Source organism: Apostichopus japonicus, chromosome 15 (genome assembly GCF_037975245.1).
Source record: "Apostichopus japonicus isolate 1M-3 chromosome 15, ASM3797524v1, whole genome shotgun sequence".
NCBI classification, from domain to species: domain Eukaryota; kingdom Metazoa; phylum Echinodermata; class Holothuroidea; order Aspidochirotida; family Stichopodidae; genus Apostichopus; species Apostichopus japonicus.
Window position 1 is genome coordinate 25,461,895 of NC_092575.1, and position 24,530 is coordinate 25,486,424.

At 35.9% G+C, this 24,530-nt stretch overlaps 2 protein-coding genes across 2 annotated transcripts in view; one reads left to right on the plus strand and one right to left on the minus strand.

Moving 5' to 3' along the window:
- Positions 1-19,303, minus strand: part of LOC139981396 (ribosomal protein S6 kinase-related protein-like) — a 52,218-nt gene extending 32,915 nt beyond the window's left edge. The window contains exons 1-3 of the mRNA XM_071993760.1: positions 18,994-19,303; positions 16,867-17,055; positions 10,024-10,107 (exon numbers count right to left, since the gene is read on the minus strand). Of these exons, the coding sequence (XP_071849861.1) occupies positions 10,024-10,107; positions 16,867-17,055; positions 18,994-19,062 (342 nt within the window). The 5' untranslated portion in view covers positions 19,063-19,303. The remainder of the gene's footprint in view (positions 1-10,023; positions 10,108-16,866; positions 17,056-18,993) is intronic.
- A 2,628-nt stretch (positions 19,304-21,931) lies between these two features.
- Positions 21,932-24,530, plus strand: part of LOC139981395 (phosphatidylinositol 4,5-bisphosphate 5-phosphatase A-like) — a 30,954-nt gene continuing 28,355 nt past the window's right edge. Inside the window, exon 1 of the mRNA XM_071993759.1 lies at positions 21,932-22,138. Within this exon, the coding sequence (XP_071849860.1) occupies positions 22,119-22,138 (20 nt within the window). The 5' untranslated portion in view covers positions 21,932-22,118. The remainder of the gene's footprint in view (positions 22,139-24,530) is intronic.

Sequence of the window (24,530 nt, forward strand, 5' to 3'; positions counted from 1 at the left end):
GAGTAATACTCAAATGTGCAGGCCTACAGAAAGTGTCAATGATCACAGAACGGACATACCCTCCTATCTTCACCTAATGAAGGTTAACCAGCACATATATCTTAATTATCATTTAATAGTTAATATGTTACATTCTGATCACACATATTCATACGATTTTTCATGTAGGTATTGAATCACATGCATATAAAACAGAAATTGAAAGTTAAAAATTGCCATCATTTGAAATTACAATTGACACATCAAAGTAAGAAAAGATGTAATTTTTTATGGGATTTTAGTACCCAATATATACAGTAGCATTAATACAAAAATATTATCCAAACCAAACTGCGAAAAACTCCATTCCTTTAAAGCATTTATAATTGAAATCCTTAGTAGCATTCCTTACTTAAAGTAGTATATGGCCTTGGGGGTGCACTTAGATTTCATGACCGCCGTGTTGTAAGACTTCTAATCTATGCTTTGCATCATCTACAGTATTTAGCAGAACAGGAATAATTTTTCAATCGTCCCTCAAACTCGGAAGTCATTCAAGTGGAATTCCGTCTTAAATATGACATTGAAAAGATGCTAACTCAGACAGTCATACTGCAGCTGTACAGTAGGTTATGTGGATTATATGCGTATAAGTGTTGAAAGTAATACTTAAATTCCTATGTACAGTATGTAACCTGGTTACATACATATGTATATGGAAAGTAATGCTCAAACTCCCTGGTTACATACAGTATATTAATTTACGGTGATTTTACCTGACCTTCCTTGTTATTTCTAGATAATTGAGTAATGGTTGCCACAATAGTATATGACATAATGAGTGTTAGCTCAGTGGTTAACACCGGTGCCTTCCAATCATAAGGTCCCCGGTTCGAGTCACTCCCAGATTAATGTATGTCGTCCAGTAACAGAGTTGTTGACAATTAACAATTCATAATCATGGGCGTTAAATATGAATGTAAGAGACTGACTTCGGTCAGCTTGCGGCTTTGATAAGCCAATGAGGCTTCTTCGCGAGTTCCGGCTTGCAGGAGGATCTAAAATACATACATACATACACACAAGATACATACATACAAGAGAGTATATTTTTCTTTAATAGAACGTTCCTAAATTAATCTCATGAATAAATAAGCGCTTTCAACAAACATAAGTTTATCTTAAAACGTATCCCATTTTCGTTTGCTGTCACACATGTGGTATATGTCTCTACAGACTATTTTGTATAAATAAAAAAAAAATCAAATGAGACTTGGATAGTTTGAATGTCTGGATTCTGGCATCTTGCATCTCCATAGCAGATCAAACAGTAACTTTTTTATGATTCCCATTGGTGTCTTTACAGGTACAGTAGTTTACCTAGAGCTGTCAGATGTCCATTTTGGAGTAAGAGGAATGACAATCACACAGGAACATAAAATCAGACTTGAAAATATCCCTGTGATAATAAAAGGGTATTAAACATTCATGTAAAACAAGAAAAAGTAAGATGTCTGTGTTTTGTCAGATTGTCAAATGAGTTATCATCAATAGCTGAAGAGGCTGACACAAATGTCAGATGCACCATTGGAACTCAGTTCAGAATCCTTCTCTGGTAATTATGCTGGAAAAAGTTCACAGGACCTCTAGAGAAACAACACTTTATGATAAGTCTGCAGAATATTGCTTGTGAGTGATACTGAATAGTATAGACTGCTCAATGTCACAAACTTCAGAACTGACTGGTTTACTAGGGTTTGCTGATGACCATAGTTTTAAATTTGTCTCCTAACTATCAACAAATTACATTTGTAAAACCAGTAGCATGCAAAAAGGAAAAATGAATCCTTGCCAGTTACCACATTTGTCTACTTGTCCATTGTGGATGATTGGGTTCCTATGCCAACAGGGAAGTTTAAAATATCAAAACTTTACTTTTGGAGCTATGGTATACTGTATCTAGAGGCTTTCAGACTTTTAGTTTTATTTGTACCTCAAAAAGGTTTATGTTGGAATGTTAGAAATTTTTTTTTTGGGACCAGGTCGACAAAGAAAGTGCATTTGTTGAGAGGAGATAATTACATGAGGCAGGAAGTAATGTCAGCAAATATGTTATAATTCAACACAGAGATTTGAAAGGAAGAGAGCAATGACCCAAAGAGGATCATCGGATGCACAGAGCAAGAACATTTCCAGTTGTTATAAGCAGACAGGAGTGCATATATATTGCCTCGAAATTTCAGAAATAGATGGGATCTTTCATATTAAGTCTCATATTAACGGCCTCAACAAAGACTTGGGACTGCTTAAAGGGTGTGAAGACTCGCGCAAAAAGAAACGTCTCATGCCGGTAATCTGACCTAGTTTCGAATGAGGTGTAACAGAAGTGTTAGACACCACCATCGATCCCAGAAATTATACAAACACAGCTTGCTACCGTCAGTAATTAGACACTATTGTACAGTCAGTACATACAGCTGCGGTCAATTCCCACAGCACAGTATACAATCAATACAACGATGGACATCTCAGGTCCAGCTAAAGATAACAAGGTATCACATTTCATTACTGTCTGCATTTTGTAGCAACACGAACAAATCGTCACTTGCAAGCAACAGAAAGTTAACTTTTTCAGATGACCGCACGCAGTTTGGGGCGAGTCTTCAATGCCTTTAACAACTATCAGTTCTACAAACAATCCATTCTTTGCTCCTTAATCCGCTTCCTGTAAATATAGTCATGGTTTATTTGGTTCTAATTCCATCAATGCAACTCACACCTGTCTAGCGTCATACTTCCATTGTGTTACATTTTGTACTTTTTATTGGACTGCCAAGTATTGCTGAGGAAGGTCCCAGGAGGATCAAAAATTCCAATATATTTTCTAAAACATAACTCCTTATTTGTCAATTATGAGTCATATCTTGTTTCTCTGGTTTTCTCTAATCTATTTTCTTTGGAGGAAACATGGATTTACTTTTTAATGTCAGTCTTTATAATGTCAGTAGGCATTAATGTTTAGCAATCGATATGACAAAGTGTCCATGTATCAAAAGGTTTGAATTGAATGGAAATGTTGATTAAAATAATTAATAAATTTTCTGAGGGAAATGGTTGACCATGCAGACACACCAAGCTGAACAAATTAATGAACTTCTAAACAATTTAATTTAACTTCTTAACAAATCTGGCAGTATGATTTAGTTGGATTCCAATCTCCTTCTCAATAATTGCAATAATGCCGAGTTTGACCAATAAACAATGAAACATTTTGCTAGTCTAATAGCCTTTGGCAGCAAGCCTTTCAATTCCTGCCCTCGATTGTTTTCTTTCGACAACCTAATTAAATTAGCACTGGATCAGCCAGTCATGAAAAGTAAGAACAAACAAATTAACTGCTAAAACTTCATTAGGAGCACTTTAAACTGACAGATATCTCTTCGGTGAGGAAACATGTACCGGCACCGAGGGGCTTGATTAAAATTCTGTTCATCTTTGGAAATAAATCCAAAGGAGGGTTACAAACGGAACAGCAACATCATACGATGTCACAGTATTTTATAGTGTGAACAAGAAGATACTACAGTACACATACATAATGGGAGAGCAGGTTGTGAGGGTGTGTTATAATATGACAGAGGGGGGGGGGGGGGCACTGGCTGATTACATGTACAACAAGTAATTACTGAATCAGCATGGCTATATTGGGAGTTTTGTAAAAATGTTCCTTTCACTGTCTTACCTGTCAAAGGTGGACTTTCAGATGTGCCCAACCTGTATTAGTTATGGCATAGTAAACATTATATAGTAATTTCCATAAATATTTTGAACCAGATGGATCTATGCTGTTTATATACTAGAACACAGGATGAATGTATCTTTAATGTTACTTTATAAGTGCCAACACCATTCTGAACAACAACAACAAAAAAAACATTCTTTTACATACTGTATCTCCAAGCTAAATTTAAATAAATTTTCTGGGAAATTGTCAATAAACTAGAAAATTAAGAGCAAAAAAATTGTAACTAGCCAAAAGTTTCCACAGTTTAGTGAACACGCATTACAACATCTACAGTATATATTATTTTGCAAAAGGCATCAACTTAAAACCTGTATTAAACAGTTTACTAGTATATATACAGACACAGTTCATCAATTCACAGTTCAATCCCATACTGTACAGTCTGCTCCATCTGACCCTAGAAACTGTCAGTGCTGAATTCTTGATACATGATCATGGCCTAAATTCTTGGATAGTGGTAAATATTTTTCTAACAGCATGGTACCAGCAACTTCCTCAGGTGATTCATCCCACGTACTTATCTTGTGTTACCATGCAGTGTCGCTCATAAAGTGCAATTTCGGGACACCGTGAAAGCTTATACTCAACATGATAAACAGTTGGCCTTGTTGATATGTATATTTAGTTTTGAATGTATTACATGTGAAATGTTGCTGCAAGCATGTTTTTACCTCCAACTGCAAGTAACGATTATAGGTCTAGAATTATTTAAATCAGTGAGTCATCAAATGACTAATATAAAAAAAAAAGGAACCGTCAGCTTCAACTTGACTAACACAGTCTTCAGAGAGGTACCTTACAGGGTCACAAATGACCGTTTTGAGACAGCATACAATAGGAATCGTTTGCAAGTATGTAGTTAAGACAGTACATATTAAAGTATACATACTGTACAGTATAGTACAACCAAAAGGTGATGATGTTAAATTAAAGACTGCCATCACTTTCGCCCAAAAATATTTAAACAAGTGATCATGAAACTTGTGAAATTAATTTTTTTTTCTTTAACTGACAATATTTCCTAAATATCTCAGGCTTTTAAATTCACTTGTATCTACTGTACGAGTTCTCATGAATAATTTAGAGTCTTAAGTCCTGAGCACTACTTATTTAATGCAGACTTTTCATGCGAAAAGTGATCTTAAATGCTGTTTGTGAGTCATATTAAGTAATCTAACATTTGGAGTACCGCTTTTTCTAGACAGTTTGATATCTGGAGGAAGATAGGTGTGGTAGGGTGGGTAGGGGTGGGGTGGAATGGGGTGGGGTTGGTGGATAAGTATGGTATCTATGCTTGAGAATGAACCGGACTGTTAACAACTCAATTAGGAGGCAACATCAACTTTTCTACTTAACAATTTCTTTACTTTACAAGACAATATCCTGGGACTACTAGTTTCAATATTTAACATACAACTATACTGTATACATCAGGGACTTATGGTAACTCAAAGTATGAAACGATTAATGCACACACAAATAATCTACTGTACACATACAATGCACTAAAACGGAAGGAACTAACTCTGAGCTTGCTTCATTTAACTTCTTCTGTCACTGAACTACAGTATGATGATAAGTCCACAAATAAAGAAAAAAGGTATTAATTCTGACTTTTAAAGGAAAAACTAAGAATGTTCAGTGCTTTTAAACAGTAACCAGGTAGAGATGCTTGGAGACAGGTAAGTGAGGGAGTAGCATATGGTAGTTGGTTTCAGTCATTAATGTTCTCAGCTCTGAGGACAAAGTAAGAAGCACAAACTAAAAGCAGTATCAATACTCAAATTAACTTTTCACTTTACTATCATAGGCCTCCCATTTTTATTCCAAATGTTGCAACCCCCCCCCCAAAAAAAAAAAAATTAAACAAAGAGCATGAAACTCAAACATGACAGACCCTTGCTTACAAGCAGATTATAAAGTATGTAATTATTTTTGTCATATATGCCCTTTTGAAGCTTTATTTGTAGACCTGAGTCAGTCTGTGCAAAGACACATTTTGGCAGGTAGGCTTAGTCATAAGTTACAATGTTCTGTAGCCACTAATAATTGTAATCGAAATCAACGAAAAATAGCTACTTCTGGCAAACTACAAGCCACAGTTGTAGAGCTGAGGATTTTGCACTTTAAGCCTTTTAAGAGGAAGTTAAGGCATACTGTACTTTGCACTCTCCAAAGTCACAGCCAGTTTTGTTCTTAAATAATTTAACCTACACGCTACAGCATATTATTATGCAGGGTTAGATGCCTCTAAGATGTATGCTTAATTTCTCAGAGTCACGCTCTGTAGATTAATGAATGATTACGGAGAAATAGTGAAGTTGAACCTGATGAATTACTTCTGAATGTGGAATATATAGTTATAGTTTGTACCCCTCCTGTCAACAGATTTAATGAGCATTCCAGTAAACATGTGAGAAAAACTGAATTTGTTAAATAATGATGCAGAAATACATTATTAATTAAACTTACACCAAAATATCATGTTTACTATAATTACCGTACATTTGATTTCTAGTTTGTTTGTATAATAATGTATTGAGGGATTCAAAATATAGTGTCTTAGTTCCAGCTACAGTCAAGTGATATATATGCAAAGAATATCACATATTTGCATATATTGTGTCATTTAATGTACCTCAATAAGGGTGGTAGGGTGGGTGGGGTGAGGAAGAATGGAAACCAGCTTCATCCTGTAAACATTCAATGATTTTACTAGGCTTGGTGTGTCTTGAACAGAGATCAAGTGATATTGTAAACAGGCACAAATGAGTGTTAAATGTGCTGATTTATGACCACAACATTTGAGTATACCTTGATAAATTTACAGTAAGTTCTGACCAAAACAAAAAATGATATCAGTATCACAAAGAGTTGTAAAGTTGAAATTGTGTAAATATTATGGATGATTATATGCTTGCAATGCAAACTAAATTTCGCTTTGCACATATCCCACGCAACGGTTATTTTGAGTGGCTCTGCTTAGTGAATGCAGGCAAATTTTAAATGATTTTTGCTGGTTATCCTATTCGGAAAATCCGGTATTACTTTACGGTAATGTACGTATGAACTGCAAATTTACAAAGATACAAAAACAAAGAATGATCACTATGCACAATGTAGTAGAGATTTGGAGGTTTTGCGAATAAAACACCAACTTTGGGCCAGTAAAACTTCCATTTTCAAAGTGGATGATAGGCCTACGACTATTTATGCTTTATTTCAGTATCTCCATAGTGACATCTATAGACAACATCAATTTATCAGTTTACCTATTTGGGGGTATCTACTGTAATAACTTTACAAAAATGCAATCTGAATTTGATGTAAACAAATAGTCTGTTACAAATAAATAAAGAGTCCAGTTAGGGGCAGTTATATTTGTCACTACATCGAAGTTTTGCCAAACTTCAGCTGAGTCTTGCCAAGTTAAAGAACACATCTTGTCTTTATAAACTCTAAGTAACATGCCAAGATAACAAAACACGTCTTGTCTATATGAACTCTAAGTAAGAACTGCCTCCCAATCTGTTCCAAACCCTGTTTAAAGAAAACATGTGCAACAAGCACCATTACAATGCACCATTGAATTTAAACAAATCATGCACCACACCCATCCCAAGCAACACGCACAACCGACACACGCATACAATCTTAACACCCTAACACGCGCACAGTTGATGCTCACATTAATTAAATCACACAATATTACATACAGGTAGTCGTCCCAACGGACAATCAGCAAAGGTGATTTTGGTTGTCCGAAGAGAAATTTGTTCATGTCATAAAAATTTGCCCCGCTATACACCTTATATGTACAGTTATGCATAGATCATATTATAACAGTCTCCACTCACCATGCATGAGTTTACACTGTGAGTGTCTGTGTCATCCTTGCATCTTTCTACACATATTTTCATTGGTTTCCTCTACCTTTCCCCTTCCTGTTCTCTCCATCCTCCCACCCACCCCTCCCCCCCCCAACCCCCAAGACTTTACTAACAAAAGACAGAAGACCAGGCAACCAATCATTTTTCTTCAGACTTGGTCCATGTTATAACTGTATACTTTTATTATTTAACCTAAATTACCTAGATACATCATATTTTAAAACCAGTAGGGATAGTCAATTTCCTTTCCTTGATGCCTTTAAAATTGTTCAAAATAAACAAAAAAAATATAACCAAAAAAATATAAAAGACAGTGCATAAATTACATTAGAAATACTGTACTGCAGCTTTTCACCATCTAATTTAAAAAGTTTAAAAAGTTTTGCAATTGTAATCAGAAAAGACATCAACATACACTGTATACAGTGATTCTATCACTATCAATCTATTGCAGCAGCAGACACAGACATAAAGACACAGACACGTACAGTGGTGCTAGGAGAAAATAACACCAAACATCAGCAGGATTCAGCTGTTGAATCATGCCTCATCATGTTTGCTCAAGAAAAATGAGTCATCCCAGCTCTTTGTAATTTTGAGGTAAGCTGCTTGACTCTGGGACTGATAAATTGCATTTCTTATCTGAGATTAACCCAAATACAATCTGTAATCTTATGATCTATTGAAAGGACCCCATGCAATGCCTTAAGTTACAGATGAGAGTTCCAAAGAAAGAAAACTGGTAGGACTTATAGGAGAAAGTTGTTAAATAATAGGAAAGAAAAAGACATATATTGGAGTAACAGGTTGTATGCACTGTGCAAGTCTACTACCATCACAAATAGTGAGACTAAGCAGAAAAGATCCAAGTTGGCATAAATTGTACAGTGTTCTGGTGTATGTTCTTGAAATATGTCAGAAATGGCCAACCTGTTCTGTGCTTTCATGGAATCACATACCACCATTATTTCTTCAGTGTAAACAATACATACATTTATGAATTGTTTGTTGAGTGTTTGGCAACAATTTTGTGACAATTGTAGAAGTAGACAAACTGAATAATTGCCAACAATGCCTTTTCTGTGCTTCCATGGAATCACATACCACCATTTTTTCTTCAGTGTAAACAATACATACATGTATGAATTGTTTGTTGAGTGTTTGGCAACAATTTTGTGACAATTGTAGAAGTTGGCAAACTTGAATAATTGGCAACAATGGCTTTATAAACCTACAAAACTTAGATACAAAGCAAACTGTAGTAATTTGTACTGTAAATTACACAAGACAAGAAGACTAACAAGGACTGTTAAAAAAAGATGTATACAGTACCTATAAATGAATTTTAAAGCAATATGTACTGTATTTAAATTATTCTTCCATTGAGAAGGCAAGATATTGTTACATCAATCAAGCACTTTAATTTTTCATTTGAAACATAAAAAAAATACTAATAATCTAGAATCTTTCACAATATTTGGTTACTTCAACTTGACCTGCAATTTACATTCAATTTGACCAAGCAGTGCTCATAATCTGAATGACAATCCACCAAAAATGTTATTGGAAATGACAAAAATAAGGAAAAACAAGTTTGTGAGCTAATTATGCATGACATCCATTTGTGAGACCTGTATGTAAGTGAAGGGGGAAGGGGCCAGCTGAACAGGCCCGAGGACAACTATTTCACAGGGCTCACATTTCAAAATCTTCATATAATTCATGGTAGAAAATATTACATACCACGAGGGTATGAAGAATTTTTCTCTTAGTGAAAATATGTCATGAATGCGCTATCTCACATATCCCAGCCCCCCCCCATTGACTGTGGGCCACAGGACTGTAGCCTGCACCCAGACCCCACTCTCAGGCCTGATGAAGAGTATTAGAGATGATTTTGTAACTACTTTAGTCATTTCAACAGTACTTACACAAATAGTTGTAACATCCCTAGATTCCCTACTATTGTGATTTAATTACACAAGTCCGACTATAAATTACGGTACATAATTAGTTCACATTTTCATACCAATACCCCAATGTAAACAATATAGTCATACGTGAGCCATACTAATCACTAGTCAAACTTACAGTACATATGTAAAATACTGATGTCAATTTTAAAAATTAAAATTTTCCAGTTTGTTTTTTACATTAAAGTTATATGAAAATGTTTTCTGGGTGACAAAATTCTGCTTCGGATCAAAGGAAGTTTGGACAGTTATTCTCACCCGGTTCACTTTATAAGTTATTCTCATAAATTTTGTGCAAAATCTATCCATGTATGTAGGTCCATACTTACAATATATACTTCTTTTCAATAGGTTTGTTTTTACAATATGAACTCACCTTCATAGCAAATATTTGTCCATCTGACTGTCTCTCTACTTTCACAACCTGACCATATGCACCTTTATTGATCTGGTGGACCACCTGATGATGACACAAAAATAAAAAAAATTGTTTAAGAATATCAAACAAAATGAGTTCTAGCATTATCCATCAAAATAATTATCATTAGAAAAGTTTTCATGAAGAAAATCCATCAGTATGGCTTCAAAACACTGGCTATGAAGAATTGAAGTTAAAGCGTGTACTATTTGCCTATAAATGTCTTGTTCATGTAAAGAAAAATGGTAAAGAACAAGAGAGGGAAAAATTATGGGAAGTGATTGGAGGGGGGGGGTGGGGAGGTCAAGAAGGCATGAGGGTAGAGATAGTACCATGAAGGAGATATTGCAGCCCCCAGGAGTGATTGGGTGAAGGAAGTTGGAGAGGACAGAAGAGGAATAAAGCCACACACTACATTATGGTTTTGGGGTTACTGTAGATACAGGTGAACCAGTAAAATATATACTGTACATAAGAAGTTTGAGTGGACGGTGAAGAATTTTTATCTGAAGGGAAAAAAAACTCTAATCAACTTAAAGTTGACTCATTTAATAGGTTGCATGTACACTGTCCCTGCTATTGTATGTGCACAAAGCTGTGCTTCATTTTGGCTGTGGTTAAGTTCCTTAAAATCTCTTTGTTTGAAGAAAACCTCTACACTGCACAAATCATTCCCTCGATGTCACAAACAGTGACTCATATAAAGTACTGTATATAGCCTCAAGATTTTGCTAGTACTTTATTCTGGTTGCTTTTAACAGAATTTCTGTGACTTTGTAGGTTCAATAAACCAGCCATGCCTGAAATCTAAACCAGCAGATAAAAATTATCTATTAGGGCGAGAAATACATTATGTGGGACAAGGTTCAATAACTAAATCACCAACCTTGACTCAATTCTCCAGAAAAATTTATTGGCCTTTAGAAAAAGGGCTCTTTGCTAACCAGTTTCCTGTGAAATGCTACAAAGGCTGATATGTTTCTACTACATGAGGTACTGTTGTCAACTACTTCACGCCAATTTGTAAGACTGTATTTTAAAAGGATTCCTATGTAAATTAAATGCATTGAAAGAAGAAAACCTCTCAACACAAGTGACAGATATGGAACAGGGGATCAATGTAATGCTACTGTATGTAATTACAAGAGATTTAAGAACAAGCAGGGGGAGACATGTTATTAAAACCCTTAACAGTGACCCAAATGGTTATTAAGAAGCTTTGAAAGCCAGAAAGCTAAGTTTAAGACTTAAAAGAATTCAAGCAAAATCTCTCTAACTCTCTTGCTCTTTTTTTTTTCTTTTTCTTTTTTATGAAAGCTGATGACACTGTAGTAAGCAAAGTGGTCAAGAATAAAAAAGGTTGTTAACAAAAAGTTAAAATTTGCCACAATTTAAGAAATAATTCCCGAGCATGGTCATTTGTGTCTGCATAGAAGTATACAAAGAATGTTATTGTGATAATCACATATGTATATTATTCGTAAGATATATGGGGGTATCGTTTGTGTGGAAGAACAAGGATAACCATATTGTGATGTATGGAAAAGCTTATAGCTCAACAAACCTATTATACTACTTTAAGTAGCTCTATAAAAACTAGCATATTTGCTATTATCACACAACTGTTAGGCCAGTGCTGAGTAGCCGATGCCATCGTCAATTTAGTATAAAGGGAGCCTTCCAGTGATAAAGCTTACTTAAAGGTGATATATCAGAAGACTGTAGCTCTGCAGAAAAAATACTTCCTGTAGCACTCAATTTTTTTCACTTTTCTTCAACTATAACATACTGTACCTTAAGAATCAATTCTGCCTCAACACACCCTTAAAATACCAGCCAAGGTCCAAAAGTGCAGTTTACCAGAGTAAGGCTTATCTACCGTTACCAGGGTAACGACCAAATAAGTAAAGGCAGAGTCTCCATTCAACAATTACACATAAAAGGATAACAAAAAGAAAAACCTCCCATCAAGCATTCATTTTAAGGTCAGCCTTTAATAATATTGATTCTTAGCTTTACAATCACTGCCTTTCACAGTGTAAAGTTCTCTCCAGTCAGAAGGACATCAACTGTGAAATATTACAAAAAATAATGTTTTGTTTTACATTTTTTATACATGCTATGAATATGTTTCCCAAGAGAACAATTTTGGCATTTGGCATTTCCGTCTTGTAAAATCAACTGAAGCTGCAATTCATAGTCATACCAATCTACTGAATTTGCACAATATTTTTTTCATTCATGATTTGACTGTGTGACTATAAATTTAATAAGAAATCATAATCCATGGGAGTAAATGGAAATTGATTTAGATTGAAAATTTAAGGTACTATGAAAATATAGACGGTGTTAACATTAAGAATGATACATTCGGAAAGAAGGAGAATTAGGGGACAGAACCCAATATGTCAATGGAAGGTTAATTGTCCTACATTATTACTGACATTTGTAGGCATGTACAGTAGAAGGGAGTATAAGTAAATTTGGTTCATGTTGGGAGAGGTAAAAGAACTTTTGAGAAATGTGAAGTTAAGATAACTATAGCCAAAACTTTTAAATGCGGAGAAAGAACTGCATGTGCGAGAGAAGGGGAAAAAAACAAAAAAAAAAACACTTAAATGTATAAACTCAAAAAGACAGCAATAGATATAAATATGAAACTGGAGACAATATTGGCTTCAAAAATTCAAAAGCATTATAATTAACATGCTAAGTTTCAAATAGAAGCTTGTTGACCACATAAATATAACTTTGTAACCTTCAAATTATTAAACTTCAAGGGACAATAATGCCGATGAGCTAAGGCATTCACAATCAGGTAAATACTGTACTGTACAGTAGGTATGGTAGCTTGCCACATGTGCCAGCTGCCTGCATGCTCAAAGCTAAAGATTTGCCATAAAGTTACAGTCTTGCGTGATACAAAAGGGACAGAGCCAGTTTGCAGCCATGTACATGGTTTACGTTGCTGGTGAACAAACTAAATTACATCATCTCCCATAAACCTAATTTTGCCTCAACTTCAATGTGGAATACTATGCAATGTCCAAAATGTTCCCTAGAAAAGAAAGTCTTATATTAGTTTGTGGTGCAAGTAATAGGAAAGTTCAGAGATGCCAACCTCTTGACACAAAAAAACAGACTGAATATCCTAAAAAATCAGATTTTGGAGAGAAAAATCAGATTTTTACGAAATCTCGACACTACCACTGGCCCGTTGGCCCCGGGCTAGTAAATTGTCAGAAAAATGTTTTACTGCTAAGAACGGGCAAGTAAAATGTTTGCTTTTTCATTAACATTTAAAGAGAAAATTTTAAAGCTGCCGATTCCGCGGATTTCCCGCCCATGTAGGCTCGTTGTTCAACGTGTTGGTCGGGGTTTGGGGGGTTACTTGTGTGTATGTTTCTATGCGATTCTGCTTCCTTTTAAAAAAAAATTTAAAAATCTCTTTTTTTTTCTTTCTTTTTTAAAAGATGAAAAATGTATTTTCAAGAGGCAATATTGTATTATCGTATTTCACTTGTTTTATAGTACTAAATACGATAAAATCATACTGGTTGGCATCTCTGAAAGTTTCTTGACTATTTAATTTGCTTGAATCAACCTGTGATGGATTTAGTGTTTGCTATGATGCTGTAGTCCCTGGCACTATGATTCACCTTATACAGTACTGTATGCTAAATTGCATTTGTGTACACAAATAGAGAGTATAATACTCTTTAAATGCCTTTCTATACAGTATATGAGCACGTACCAGAAAATTATGCATACATTTTGCCACTTACAGTAATACCTCATCAACCTTCTCATAGCCAATATATATCAAAGGGAACAAAAACTGAATTGCTACATGGTCACATCACTGAGTGTCTTCCCTGTCAATCTTCCATCGACGTTATTAATATTTCATGAATATTTTGCCATAAATTTCTATCCATCTTCGTGTAGATTGAATGAGCAATGCTAACTAACTACAGTACTACTGTTTGCACATTGACAATGTTTTAAATTAATCACTTCCGACCCCTCAGAGGGAACAACATTAAAAATTAAGCCTTGGGTAGATTGAGATTACTATAGCGAGACTTGATCTAGATTCAGGGTAAAATTTATAAATCATCTTACCAGTGCTGTAAGCCTACACTTTTATGTTGAGTGTTCCAGCTATATATAAAGTTTCATGTTACTGTGTGGAGTTCAACTACCTTACAGGCTCATAGTACTCACGGTTTATATGTCACTCTCCAAACTGAACAAGCAGCAAACATTGTACAGTAAAGTCCATAAAATTGCTTTTGGGATGCCTCAGCAAACAAAGCTGGCAACAATTCTTTCCTGTTCTTGATCCTCAAATCTTATGCAGCAATGCAGTGTATTAATAGCCAGAAAATATCAGGGTTGGCATTTTCCCGGGACAAAACCTGTTTTTCCCACTAAGCGGTAAAAACCAGGTAAAAACCGGGAAAAACTGGTAAATACCGGTAAAAACCGCCTCCGTCTCGAAAACTAGTATTAATTGTCCGTAAAATGCAGGGTCATCAGTAGGCACGATATTATTTCATGACAGGCATATTTTATTGAATATGGGAGTTTCTTAGCTTCATTTTGAGCTATTTTATCACATTCTTATTCTACTTTTTGTGGAAAAAAGAGTATTTTTCGTATTGCACATGTATAGTTATTCTGTCACGATCTCTTTAGCAGTATGCATTGCCTATTGCCCAAACCATTATAGGTCTACACTGGGACATTCACCCCTCCTAAATTCTTCAGGCCTATTATGTGGCATGAACAGCGGAGGATAGAACGAAGTGGCGAACCATGGCATCCAAAGCCTCAAAGGGACAAGGAACCATATAATAATATAATATTATGTGCTCAGACAGTTCATTCCATTAATACAGTAGGCAACAGTCTATTGAGGTGAACTTCAATCCAGGGGCTCAATAGAAACTGCTTTGAAACTTTGTAAGGCACATGGGCCCAATTAAAGTATTAAACGCACAATGGCCCTATGGAGCCATTCACACAACCAAACTGTTTACCTTGATGCAAACATGGTCCAATAATTATACAACTTCATGCATGAGTGATTAAACACTTTGAGGTGGACAGGTGAGGTGATACTGGGCACTTCCTGTGTATAGGCTAACTGAAGAGGTAGGAGTATCAACAACACAAGTAACTGTTCCAATTGTTACTTATTCTCAAATTAGTTGATGTCACAACAGTCACTTAGTACAGTGCCTATAAGCAATATAAGCATAGTACAGTGCCTAGTGCGAAGTGTGAACAGAGTACAATTTATCGCAGACATGAAGTGATCGTTCTTGGATGTCATCATTTGGATCTGAGCAGACTAATGTGGCATGTATAATATGACGAACCATAGCCCTAGGAGGCACCAACAGTTTGATACGAGTCCATTCTCTAGATAATGGAATTATGCATCTCGATAGGAAAATAAAGTTGGTTGATTTGAGCATCCAATATATTATTTATTTGAATTATTTATAATAGTCTAATCGGTAAACTCACAAGTTATAGATCATAGCTGTTCTTTGGATGTAACCCAACCCCCTACCATAAGATGCCATTTTCTTGTAGATTCTATGCTCCTCCACAAGTTCCACATGAGTTTTTAGGAATTCTATATAATTTGAGGTTTTTCCCGGTTTTTCCAGTTTTTCCCACTTATAGGTGGGAAAAACCTCCCGGTAAAAACCGGTAAAAAACTTGTTTTTACCAGGGCGGTAAAAACCGCCCGGTAAAAACCGGCCAACCCTGGAAAATATTAATGTAGGGAGTGTACAGTAATACATAGCCTGATTTGATAGGGGGAAGGGTAAAGTGCTTTATGCAGTGTATTAATAGCCAGAAAATATTAATGCAGGGAGTGTGCAGTAATACATAGCCTGATTTGATAGGGGAAGGGTAAAGTGCTTTATGCAGTGTATTAATAGCCAGAAAATATTAATGCAGGGAGTGTGCAGTAATACATAGCCTGATTTGATAGGGGAAGGGTAAAGTGCTTTATGCAGTGTATTAATAGCCAGAAAATATTAATGCAGGGAGTGTACAGTAATACATAGCCTGATTTGATAGGGGAAGGGTAAAGTGCTTTATGCAGTGTATTAATAGCCAGAAAATATTAATGCAGGGAGTGTACAGTAATACATAGCCTGATTTGATAGGGGAAGGGTAAAGTGCTTTATGCAGTGTTTTAATAGCCAGAAAATATTAATGTAGGGAGTGTACAGTAATACATAGCCTGATTTGATAGGGGAAGGGTTTGATAGGGGAAGGGTAAAGTGCTTTATGCAGTGTGTTAATAGCCAGAAAATGTTAATGTAGGGAGTGTACAGTAATACATCTAGGGGAAGGGTAAAGTGCTTTTTGCAGAGTTTTAATAACGAGAAAGGATTAATGTTGGGAGTGTACCATAATACATAATACATGTGTTCATTTCCTGGGATCGATGGTGGTGTCTAACACTTCTGTTATACCCCATTCGAAACTAGGTCAGATTACCGGCATCAGACGTTTCTCTGTGCGCCAGTCTTAAATGCCTTTAAGGATTAAATTGTATGAAAGTAAGCACTGAATCTTTGCATTAATAAGGAACTAGATTTCAGAATAGAAAGGTTCAGGGGCTCTGATGTGAAGTGATTAATATCTCCATGAGACTTGCAAGTTCTGACTAAACTGAATACAAGCAATTAACAGCCTGATATGCAGCTATCTTAGTCTTGGTGTAAATTTAATGTACAGTAGGCTTCTAAATAATTTTGTTTGACAAACCTTGTAATCTCTTTCAGCACTCTTTGGACAAACTTCATACTCTGGTAGAAACATGGCTTCACTTTGAGGAGTAGGCCAAGTCGTTCTTGAGGCTAAATAAGGGTCTGTTAGTGACGTGACACTTCTTCTACGGCGGGATGTCCTGGACCATAGTCTCTGGAAGCTGTGTTCACTGGAAGTTCTTGGAATCTGAAAAATTGATGAGGAAAAACAAAATACATATATTCAAGCAGATAGAACTTTTACAGGACCTTCTAATGTAGGGAGGGAAGGATTGGATTCAAATCAATGGGACAAACAAAAACTTGGGAGATTGATGCAATTTACTGGAAATAATTTTACATTTTTCATAGCACTCTCTATATATTCATTCATTGCTTACTCTGTGAATAGAAAGAGTTAAAACACTACAGTACTCTACATGTGCATCTGTGTACAAAACAAATATGTGCATATGTACAGTACACTTTGCCATGTGAAGCCATGTATACTGTAAGATTTGTCCTGCAAGTGACCTGTTAAAGATACATTATAATATATACAACACCTATTCAAAGTCCTTCAAAGTTTAGCATACCTGCTGTACAGGTACCTATGGGATGGGAGGCAAGAGTCAAACACAGGTTACAGTATAGCAATCTTCCAGGTTGCTATGTGCAGGGATTCTATAATTTATCCAATATATCCCATTGCAAAATGTTAATCAAAATGGTCAAAATGCTATACAAGTCCAGCATTGCACAGAAGAACCATAATATTTCATGTTCACTGTAGACTATGAACGTACTTTTGCAAACTAGGTGTGCAGAGTATGAATGGTTAGGGATTAACGTTACTCTCAAAAAATAAAGTATAGCTTCTCTTTTGCATCACTTAAAAGATCTGCCTTATTGGCTCCAATTATAACTCTCTATAGAGCGGAAAGTTTTGTGAATACTTTATCAACCTGTCACGGTCGTAAATCGACCTCAGGCTCTATAATTAACCCTTATGTAGCTTCTTAACACCACTATATGCTCTTTGTATATAAACACTGTGTGGAAATATGTTCATGTCTACAGTGTAGTTAATCATGCAGCATTCACACAAAGACCCTCATACAAGAAAAATTTGTGGCAGGCATTGCAGACTAATTGATAAAAAAAAGAGGGCATTTTACAACCAAGCCAGGTCGATAATGTAATCTCAAGAAACTTTTCCATGGTAGGGTGCTATGGTTGGGGTCTATACAGCAGACCTTTAAGCATGTATACAGTATGACTCATTTTTTTCTATTCTACTGCATCTTGGTAGGCACATACTGAATACTTAATTTATAAGGGTACTTTCAACAACAATGACGTGACGACCACTAATGGTCTTGATCTGAAGTTTGATTAAAGGTAACATTAAAAGTTTTTAAGTTGAAAGAAAGGAAAATGAAAAGAGAAATGACATTATGTGGCACTAATCTTTACATAGGCCTAGGCCTTTATTAACTTCTAATAAAATTGTTTTGCTACTGGCTGTCCACAAACAAACAAATGTTTCTACCAATGTACTTTCATTTAATCAAACTGAGTACATCCACTCTAACAGTAACACTTGGGCCTGGCTGAAAATAAGATTTAGTGGTCACTGGTCATGATGTTACCCATCCATTTAGTTAATACAGTTGTAACCAATGTGTTGTCCTATTTCCTTGTTAATCGTGTACAATAGGCCTAGGTATGCCTGCCTTTTTCTTGACGGGCTCCAAGAAAGGAAAGTATTTTTTAAACCCTCCCAACTTCAGCACAATACAGATACAAAACAAACAACAGAAACAGAATCATTAACAATAACAATAAGTCTCAATGATGGGCTAGACTAAACTAAAGGATACATTATATATGCCCTGCTCACCTGCCTTGATAAGAATTTAATCCTCTCATTTGCTTTAGATGTTGATCAAAATTATGTATCTAATGCTATTGAAATGGTAACAGCAAAAAAAGTATAAACTGTAAGTAACATTTAACACAGGCTTAAGTTATACAATAACACTGGTGAAGGTCTAACGTTGGGGGTTGTGAATGGGAAGAAGAAGTATCGACCACGATAGGCAGGAAGTGATAACTATGAAATACCAACACAGTAACTACTTACACTGCACAAACTTCTTGAGGACTGCGTCGAGTGTTTTCTCATGCGACTTCTTGATTGACGTATTCCCATGATGAATGGTCCGATATGTAAGCAGGTAAAAATATTTCTTCACCCTTTGATCAGCTTGGTACAGTTCATTATGTTTCAACTTTCAGGCTGCAGACAATTAATTTAACACAACGACCACGTCTTTGAGTTTACCGGCAACCAGCTTACTCTTTGTTTACCTGCTGTAATGTAGTGGCTTCGGTTGTGAAGTGGCCGTACATGTGTCCCTATGGGCTTACGCTGTGCAGACTACACTGGCAATCAAAACTAGTGGCGCGCTTTCAACATATCCAACACTGATCGATCGTACAGGACCTAAGAACAGCTGATTATCATACGGTGTCTTTAAGCAGCCATTAATTTTATATTTTATTTTAACTTGAGCAAAGAAGAGGGCCCAAAGGACTGTCGCGCGACAGTGTACGAAATCAGTAATTCAGCAAGTTGGTCATTCAGTCACTGTAGATCTGATTTCAAGCCAAAGGGTCCATTACATGTGACATCTCCGAAAGGACCACAAAGTACATTATGATCGTATACATTTGCATCATCAATGTGTGGATCGGCAGTATAGAGGGCATGCATGGTCATATATTCCATAACATCATTGGAGGCTTATTTTATATTCGTTTATTTTTTTGAGCGAGGCTGAAGGGAACTATATGCAGACTTCACACCCACCCTACAACACCACCACAACACCAGGCTCCGCGCCAGATTATTATGGTGTGATTTTATATTTAAGTGTAAATTAACATTATCATAATTCACTCTTATACCACATCATCGTGTATTTTTTTATGTCTACAGTACTCAATAAAGTCACATTTTATCGACCATCATCGATGGTCGTTCTTTTTCGAAGTAACTAATGTTCTTAGTTATACACTTGAATATGTACTGCAACTATTTTTCTGCTTAGTTCATTGTTTGTGTGTATATAGATCTCTATCATATACTTAGTTTATAAGTGATGGGGTATAGTAATGTTCTATTTGACTAGTCAAAACACATAAAGGTCACATGTAACATCTCTCTGGCTTGAGGTCTTATCACATGAGTGTATATGGGCGCACGCGAGTTTTTATCTATTGCATTCAAACATTTTCGAGCAGATGCGTCCCTTGGGACGTACATTTCAAAATCCTACTAAACCTTACTGGTTCGTGAACCGTGATTGGTTTATGTTCGATATCAGATTACAATATTACGAATAGTCTATATCCTTACGGTCTACTTTTCACTTCATTTAAGTTTGACACTGATAATGGTTATCAGACCAGTTGTCAAAGCTGGCGCCTAACTTTCATTAGTAGTCAAATTGTGCAAACATTGTAAACATGATATCTCAATATTTAAAGCTTGGAAAGATCTCATACTAGGCTGTTGAAAGTGTACTAACACTAAGTGAAAGAAGCATATTCATTTTGGTGAAGGTCAAAGGTCATTTGGGGACAACAGGTCAAATTGTGAAAGCCTTGTAAACATAATATTGCAAGAAATTTATTGCAATATTATGTTTACAAGGCTTTCACAATTATGAAATCTTGGATAGAACTAATTTTTGGTTGGAGATGTACCATATCAACTTTAAGGAGCATTTATTGCTTTTGGTGGAGGTCAAAGGTCATTTGAAATCAACAAAAGCCAAACAGTTACTTCACTCCCATCTTACCTGTCTCTCTACACTAACACACCTTCCTAAACATAATATCGCAAGGGAAGCTTGGATAGATCGCATATGGTGTGTAACTGATTGTACCGTACATTGAGTACAAAAAGCCTGATGTTGTGGGCAGAGTTCAATGGTCGTTTGAGTTCACAAGGGGTCAGATTGTGAAAACCATATTTTGCACAATATTTCAGCAAGAACAGATGTCATATTTAGTATGTTGATGTATCTGATACATTTAGTACAAGAAGCCTGTTGTTGAGATCAATGGTAATTTCAGGACAGGCTGTGTCATTGTTAATTTACTGTTTGTTACATCACACTGCTTTTCACTGTCTTACTAACATCAAGTATGTTGTACGTCCTTACTATACATTTTCTTAGATGCATGAAGAACACTGCTCATGTTGCATCATCGAAACCACGATGAATATTTGCATCCTGGTTTCCATCTATAGGAGCCAATGGCTACTATTTTCCCCCTTCTATACAGCACTGGTTATTAAAGTTGTGTACTGGGTGGGATAAACCGTACGCGTATTGAACCTTAGTTTGTGGTTCTTTGGGTCGGACAATTGTTCGATCCAAATCTCTTGGAAAACTAGGACCATGGGTTGTATATAATGTATTTCATTTATCTACAAAATAATACATGAAAATATGCCAAATGAACGGAGAATATCTAATATTTCAATGACCAAGTGCATTTTGATCGCTGTTACCAGCTCGGGCATAAAGTACGATTTTTTGTACAAATGTCACAATGTGATTTGATCCTATTACAAAACTTCTACCAGCCTAGATAAGTTTCTTTTATAATTGGCCCGAGTAATGATTTTAGCGGTTAGAAAGCAATTAAGTTAATTTAATATCAGTAGCTTCTCTTGTAGCAGATTTTAAAGGGCAGCCCAAAGTCATGCATATATTATATATATATATATATGTCTGTATGTATGTGTGTTTGTATGCGTGTATGTATCTATGCTTGTTTGTATGTATAATTTCTGTCCCACCTACCTGTGACTACGGATTGGCGCCACTGACTGCAGGGGAGTACTTTTGAAAACTTGAGCAAGTTTGAGTGTGCTACATTTTGGACAACATAGACAGATGGGTGATGAGATCTCTAAAAAGTCAATAGGATGGAACGTAGTAGCCACCGTATATATGCTTTTTTTTACAGTCTATTCTTCGTTTCTCATTGCATGTCATATGTTGTCCACTGTTTACATCGTGACCCGTACGGTAGCACAATAAACTCGCCGCAATATACAGTCATTTATTCTTACGTTGGTCAGTTACTTTTTAATCAATATATAATTATAAATCTGTTCAAGAAGGTGTGATGGCCCTGTGATTACCTGTTGGTGTGGTGCCATGAAATAACTATACGAAACCAAACAAAATGACATCTACGGATTTGAGGTGAGATGAATGTGAAAATGAGATTTCAGTAGTCTAACGGTGCCGTATACTGGTATAGGCTACATCGTCAAGTAAGATAGGGAATAGGCATAGGCTAGACCATGCAAACGAGTAACTAACAAGTAACAGAAGTTCCTTGATCATTCAGTCATTAACTAATGCACAGATAGTGTGTTGTCACCGTTCTGACTGAATATTGTGAGTATGGTACTCACTTGTCTTTCCCTAGTGAGTTGCCAAATACCAACAACTTGTGTACCATAATACAGCGGTCACACTAATTAGCGTCAACAGGCCGATTTCACAACAACTCACGACAACTCAAGACAACAAGTTTAAAATACCATCAAATACAATTGATGTTATCAGAGTATATCTGGAAACACATTTAAAACTGACTGGAACCAGCGTGCATACATATTTTTCACGGGAAAAATATTTTTGTCGTAAAAATCGCCAACTTTTTCCTAACGTTGAATTGGACGACGTGATGCTATTGCGCTTGCGCAATGCCATTGGACCGAACCATTATAATATGGGTTGGTTTGTGCTAGGTTTGGGAACTGCCTTGTGTACAGTGTCGGTAAGGTGGGTTGACGTAGTAATAAAGCACCAAAGTATGGTGAATGAACTCCAAATCAAATTATTTAATGTTTTAAAAATAATGAATATTTCGTATTGTTTTCCATTGCAATTTACATAGTTATTATCAACTTTACAGAGTCTTGCTTACCATAATTTCGCCTGGTTTTATTATTCTCTCCGTGTATTTTATTTTGTGTGTGGGCACCATTCTCGAATGAAAAATTGCACTTACCTGTAGTGTAATGGTTCGGTCCAATGGCATTGCGTAAGCGCAGTAGCATCGTGTCATCTAATTCAACGTTAGGAAAAAGTTGGCGATTTTTTCTTGAGTTGTCGTGAGTTGTCGTGAAATCGGCTTGTTGACGCTAATTAGTGTGACCCTAACACAGGCATAGGTGAATACCAAAGGGTAGTTTTGTTTACTACCTAGAACTTAATAGGACTGGCCTAGGCCTAAGTAGACCTAGCCTAGGCCCTTGTCCTATATTATTTAACATAAGCTGGCCTGTGTTATAGCCTAACTTATACAACTAGTATGAGTACACCAACATGAGAAGGCTTATTATAGGTGTATAAGTAAACATACCCTTGGTAATAGTATATTTATAAGTAAGAGGCGCTTACAATGAGTACGAGTATGTTATTCAACTTCAAAGCATCACTTCTTATTATTATTAGCTTTGAAATTGTCCAGGGTACTAGGCCTGACCCTAGTTCAAATTCACAAGGGCGATTAGGAGTACAGTTAACTCACGCTAGGTTATTGCTAAGTTGGAAGGTAAGTAGGCTGCTGCTAACTAGGCTAGTACTAGCCTAGCAATTAGACTGCCTTAGTATGAGTATATATCATACTTTTTTGTGTTCTCTAACTTTGCATATAACATTTCCTGTTTTTGCATTGATAGAAACAAGCTAAGTCTTGTTTACTAGTCGGATGGTAAACAAGACATTGATTAAAAAGTTTATAATCAAGGGTATCGAACGTAAACTGGTGCCACCATCACAACCACCTAATGTAAGATACTCAACATTCAATGCTATATGAACTATATTTCTTCTCAAATACCTAACAAAATTTTGTCCACTAAGCCATGCAACTGGAACCTTAAAAATCACTATTGTATGTATGACTGAGGTTATTTACATCAAAATGTGAGAAAAAATCCTCTCAGCCAACTTTTCCAGGTCATTAGTAGCAAATTACTGGGATTATCTTATAGCAATTTAAAGTGATAAGTTTCTATAAATGTTACTGACCAGTACAATATAGAATGTACATGATAAACAATTTAATAGTAGTTTTAGTTGGAGTGGTGACTTTATGACAGCACTTAACATCACATGTTCTCAATGCATCTTGTGCAATATGCATTTGCCTATTAAAACTGTGCAATAGTGTTTAGTGGTGATATTCTGACTGCTACAGTCATTAGGTCGCAAAGGCACTTTTTTTCAAAATCGTGGCTTAGTATCGAGGCTTTCTTACACCACTTTTGGAGAATTTTTGTTTCATCTAGTCTCTAAAGGATGTATCTTATTCTCTGTGCCAATATTGACTTGGTTTAATAAGATATTTACATGTTGAATTAGTGCCTTAATGATGGTTTACAATAGGCTTTTATCTATAGCTTAAAACAAAATGTTTAAAATTGATGTAAGTTGGAAACTTCAAATTTGCACTTTAAAGCAAGTTTGAATTATTTCACCTGTTCATAAAATCATGCAGATAGATTTGACGTTTATTTGCAAGTGTTTATATCTCCCATCCTACAAGCCTGTCAGGGCAATATTGCCTTGAAACAACTGA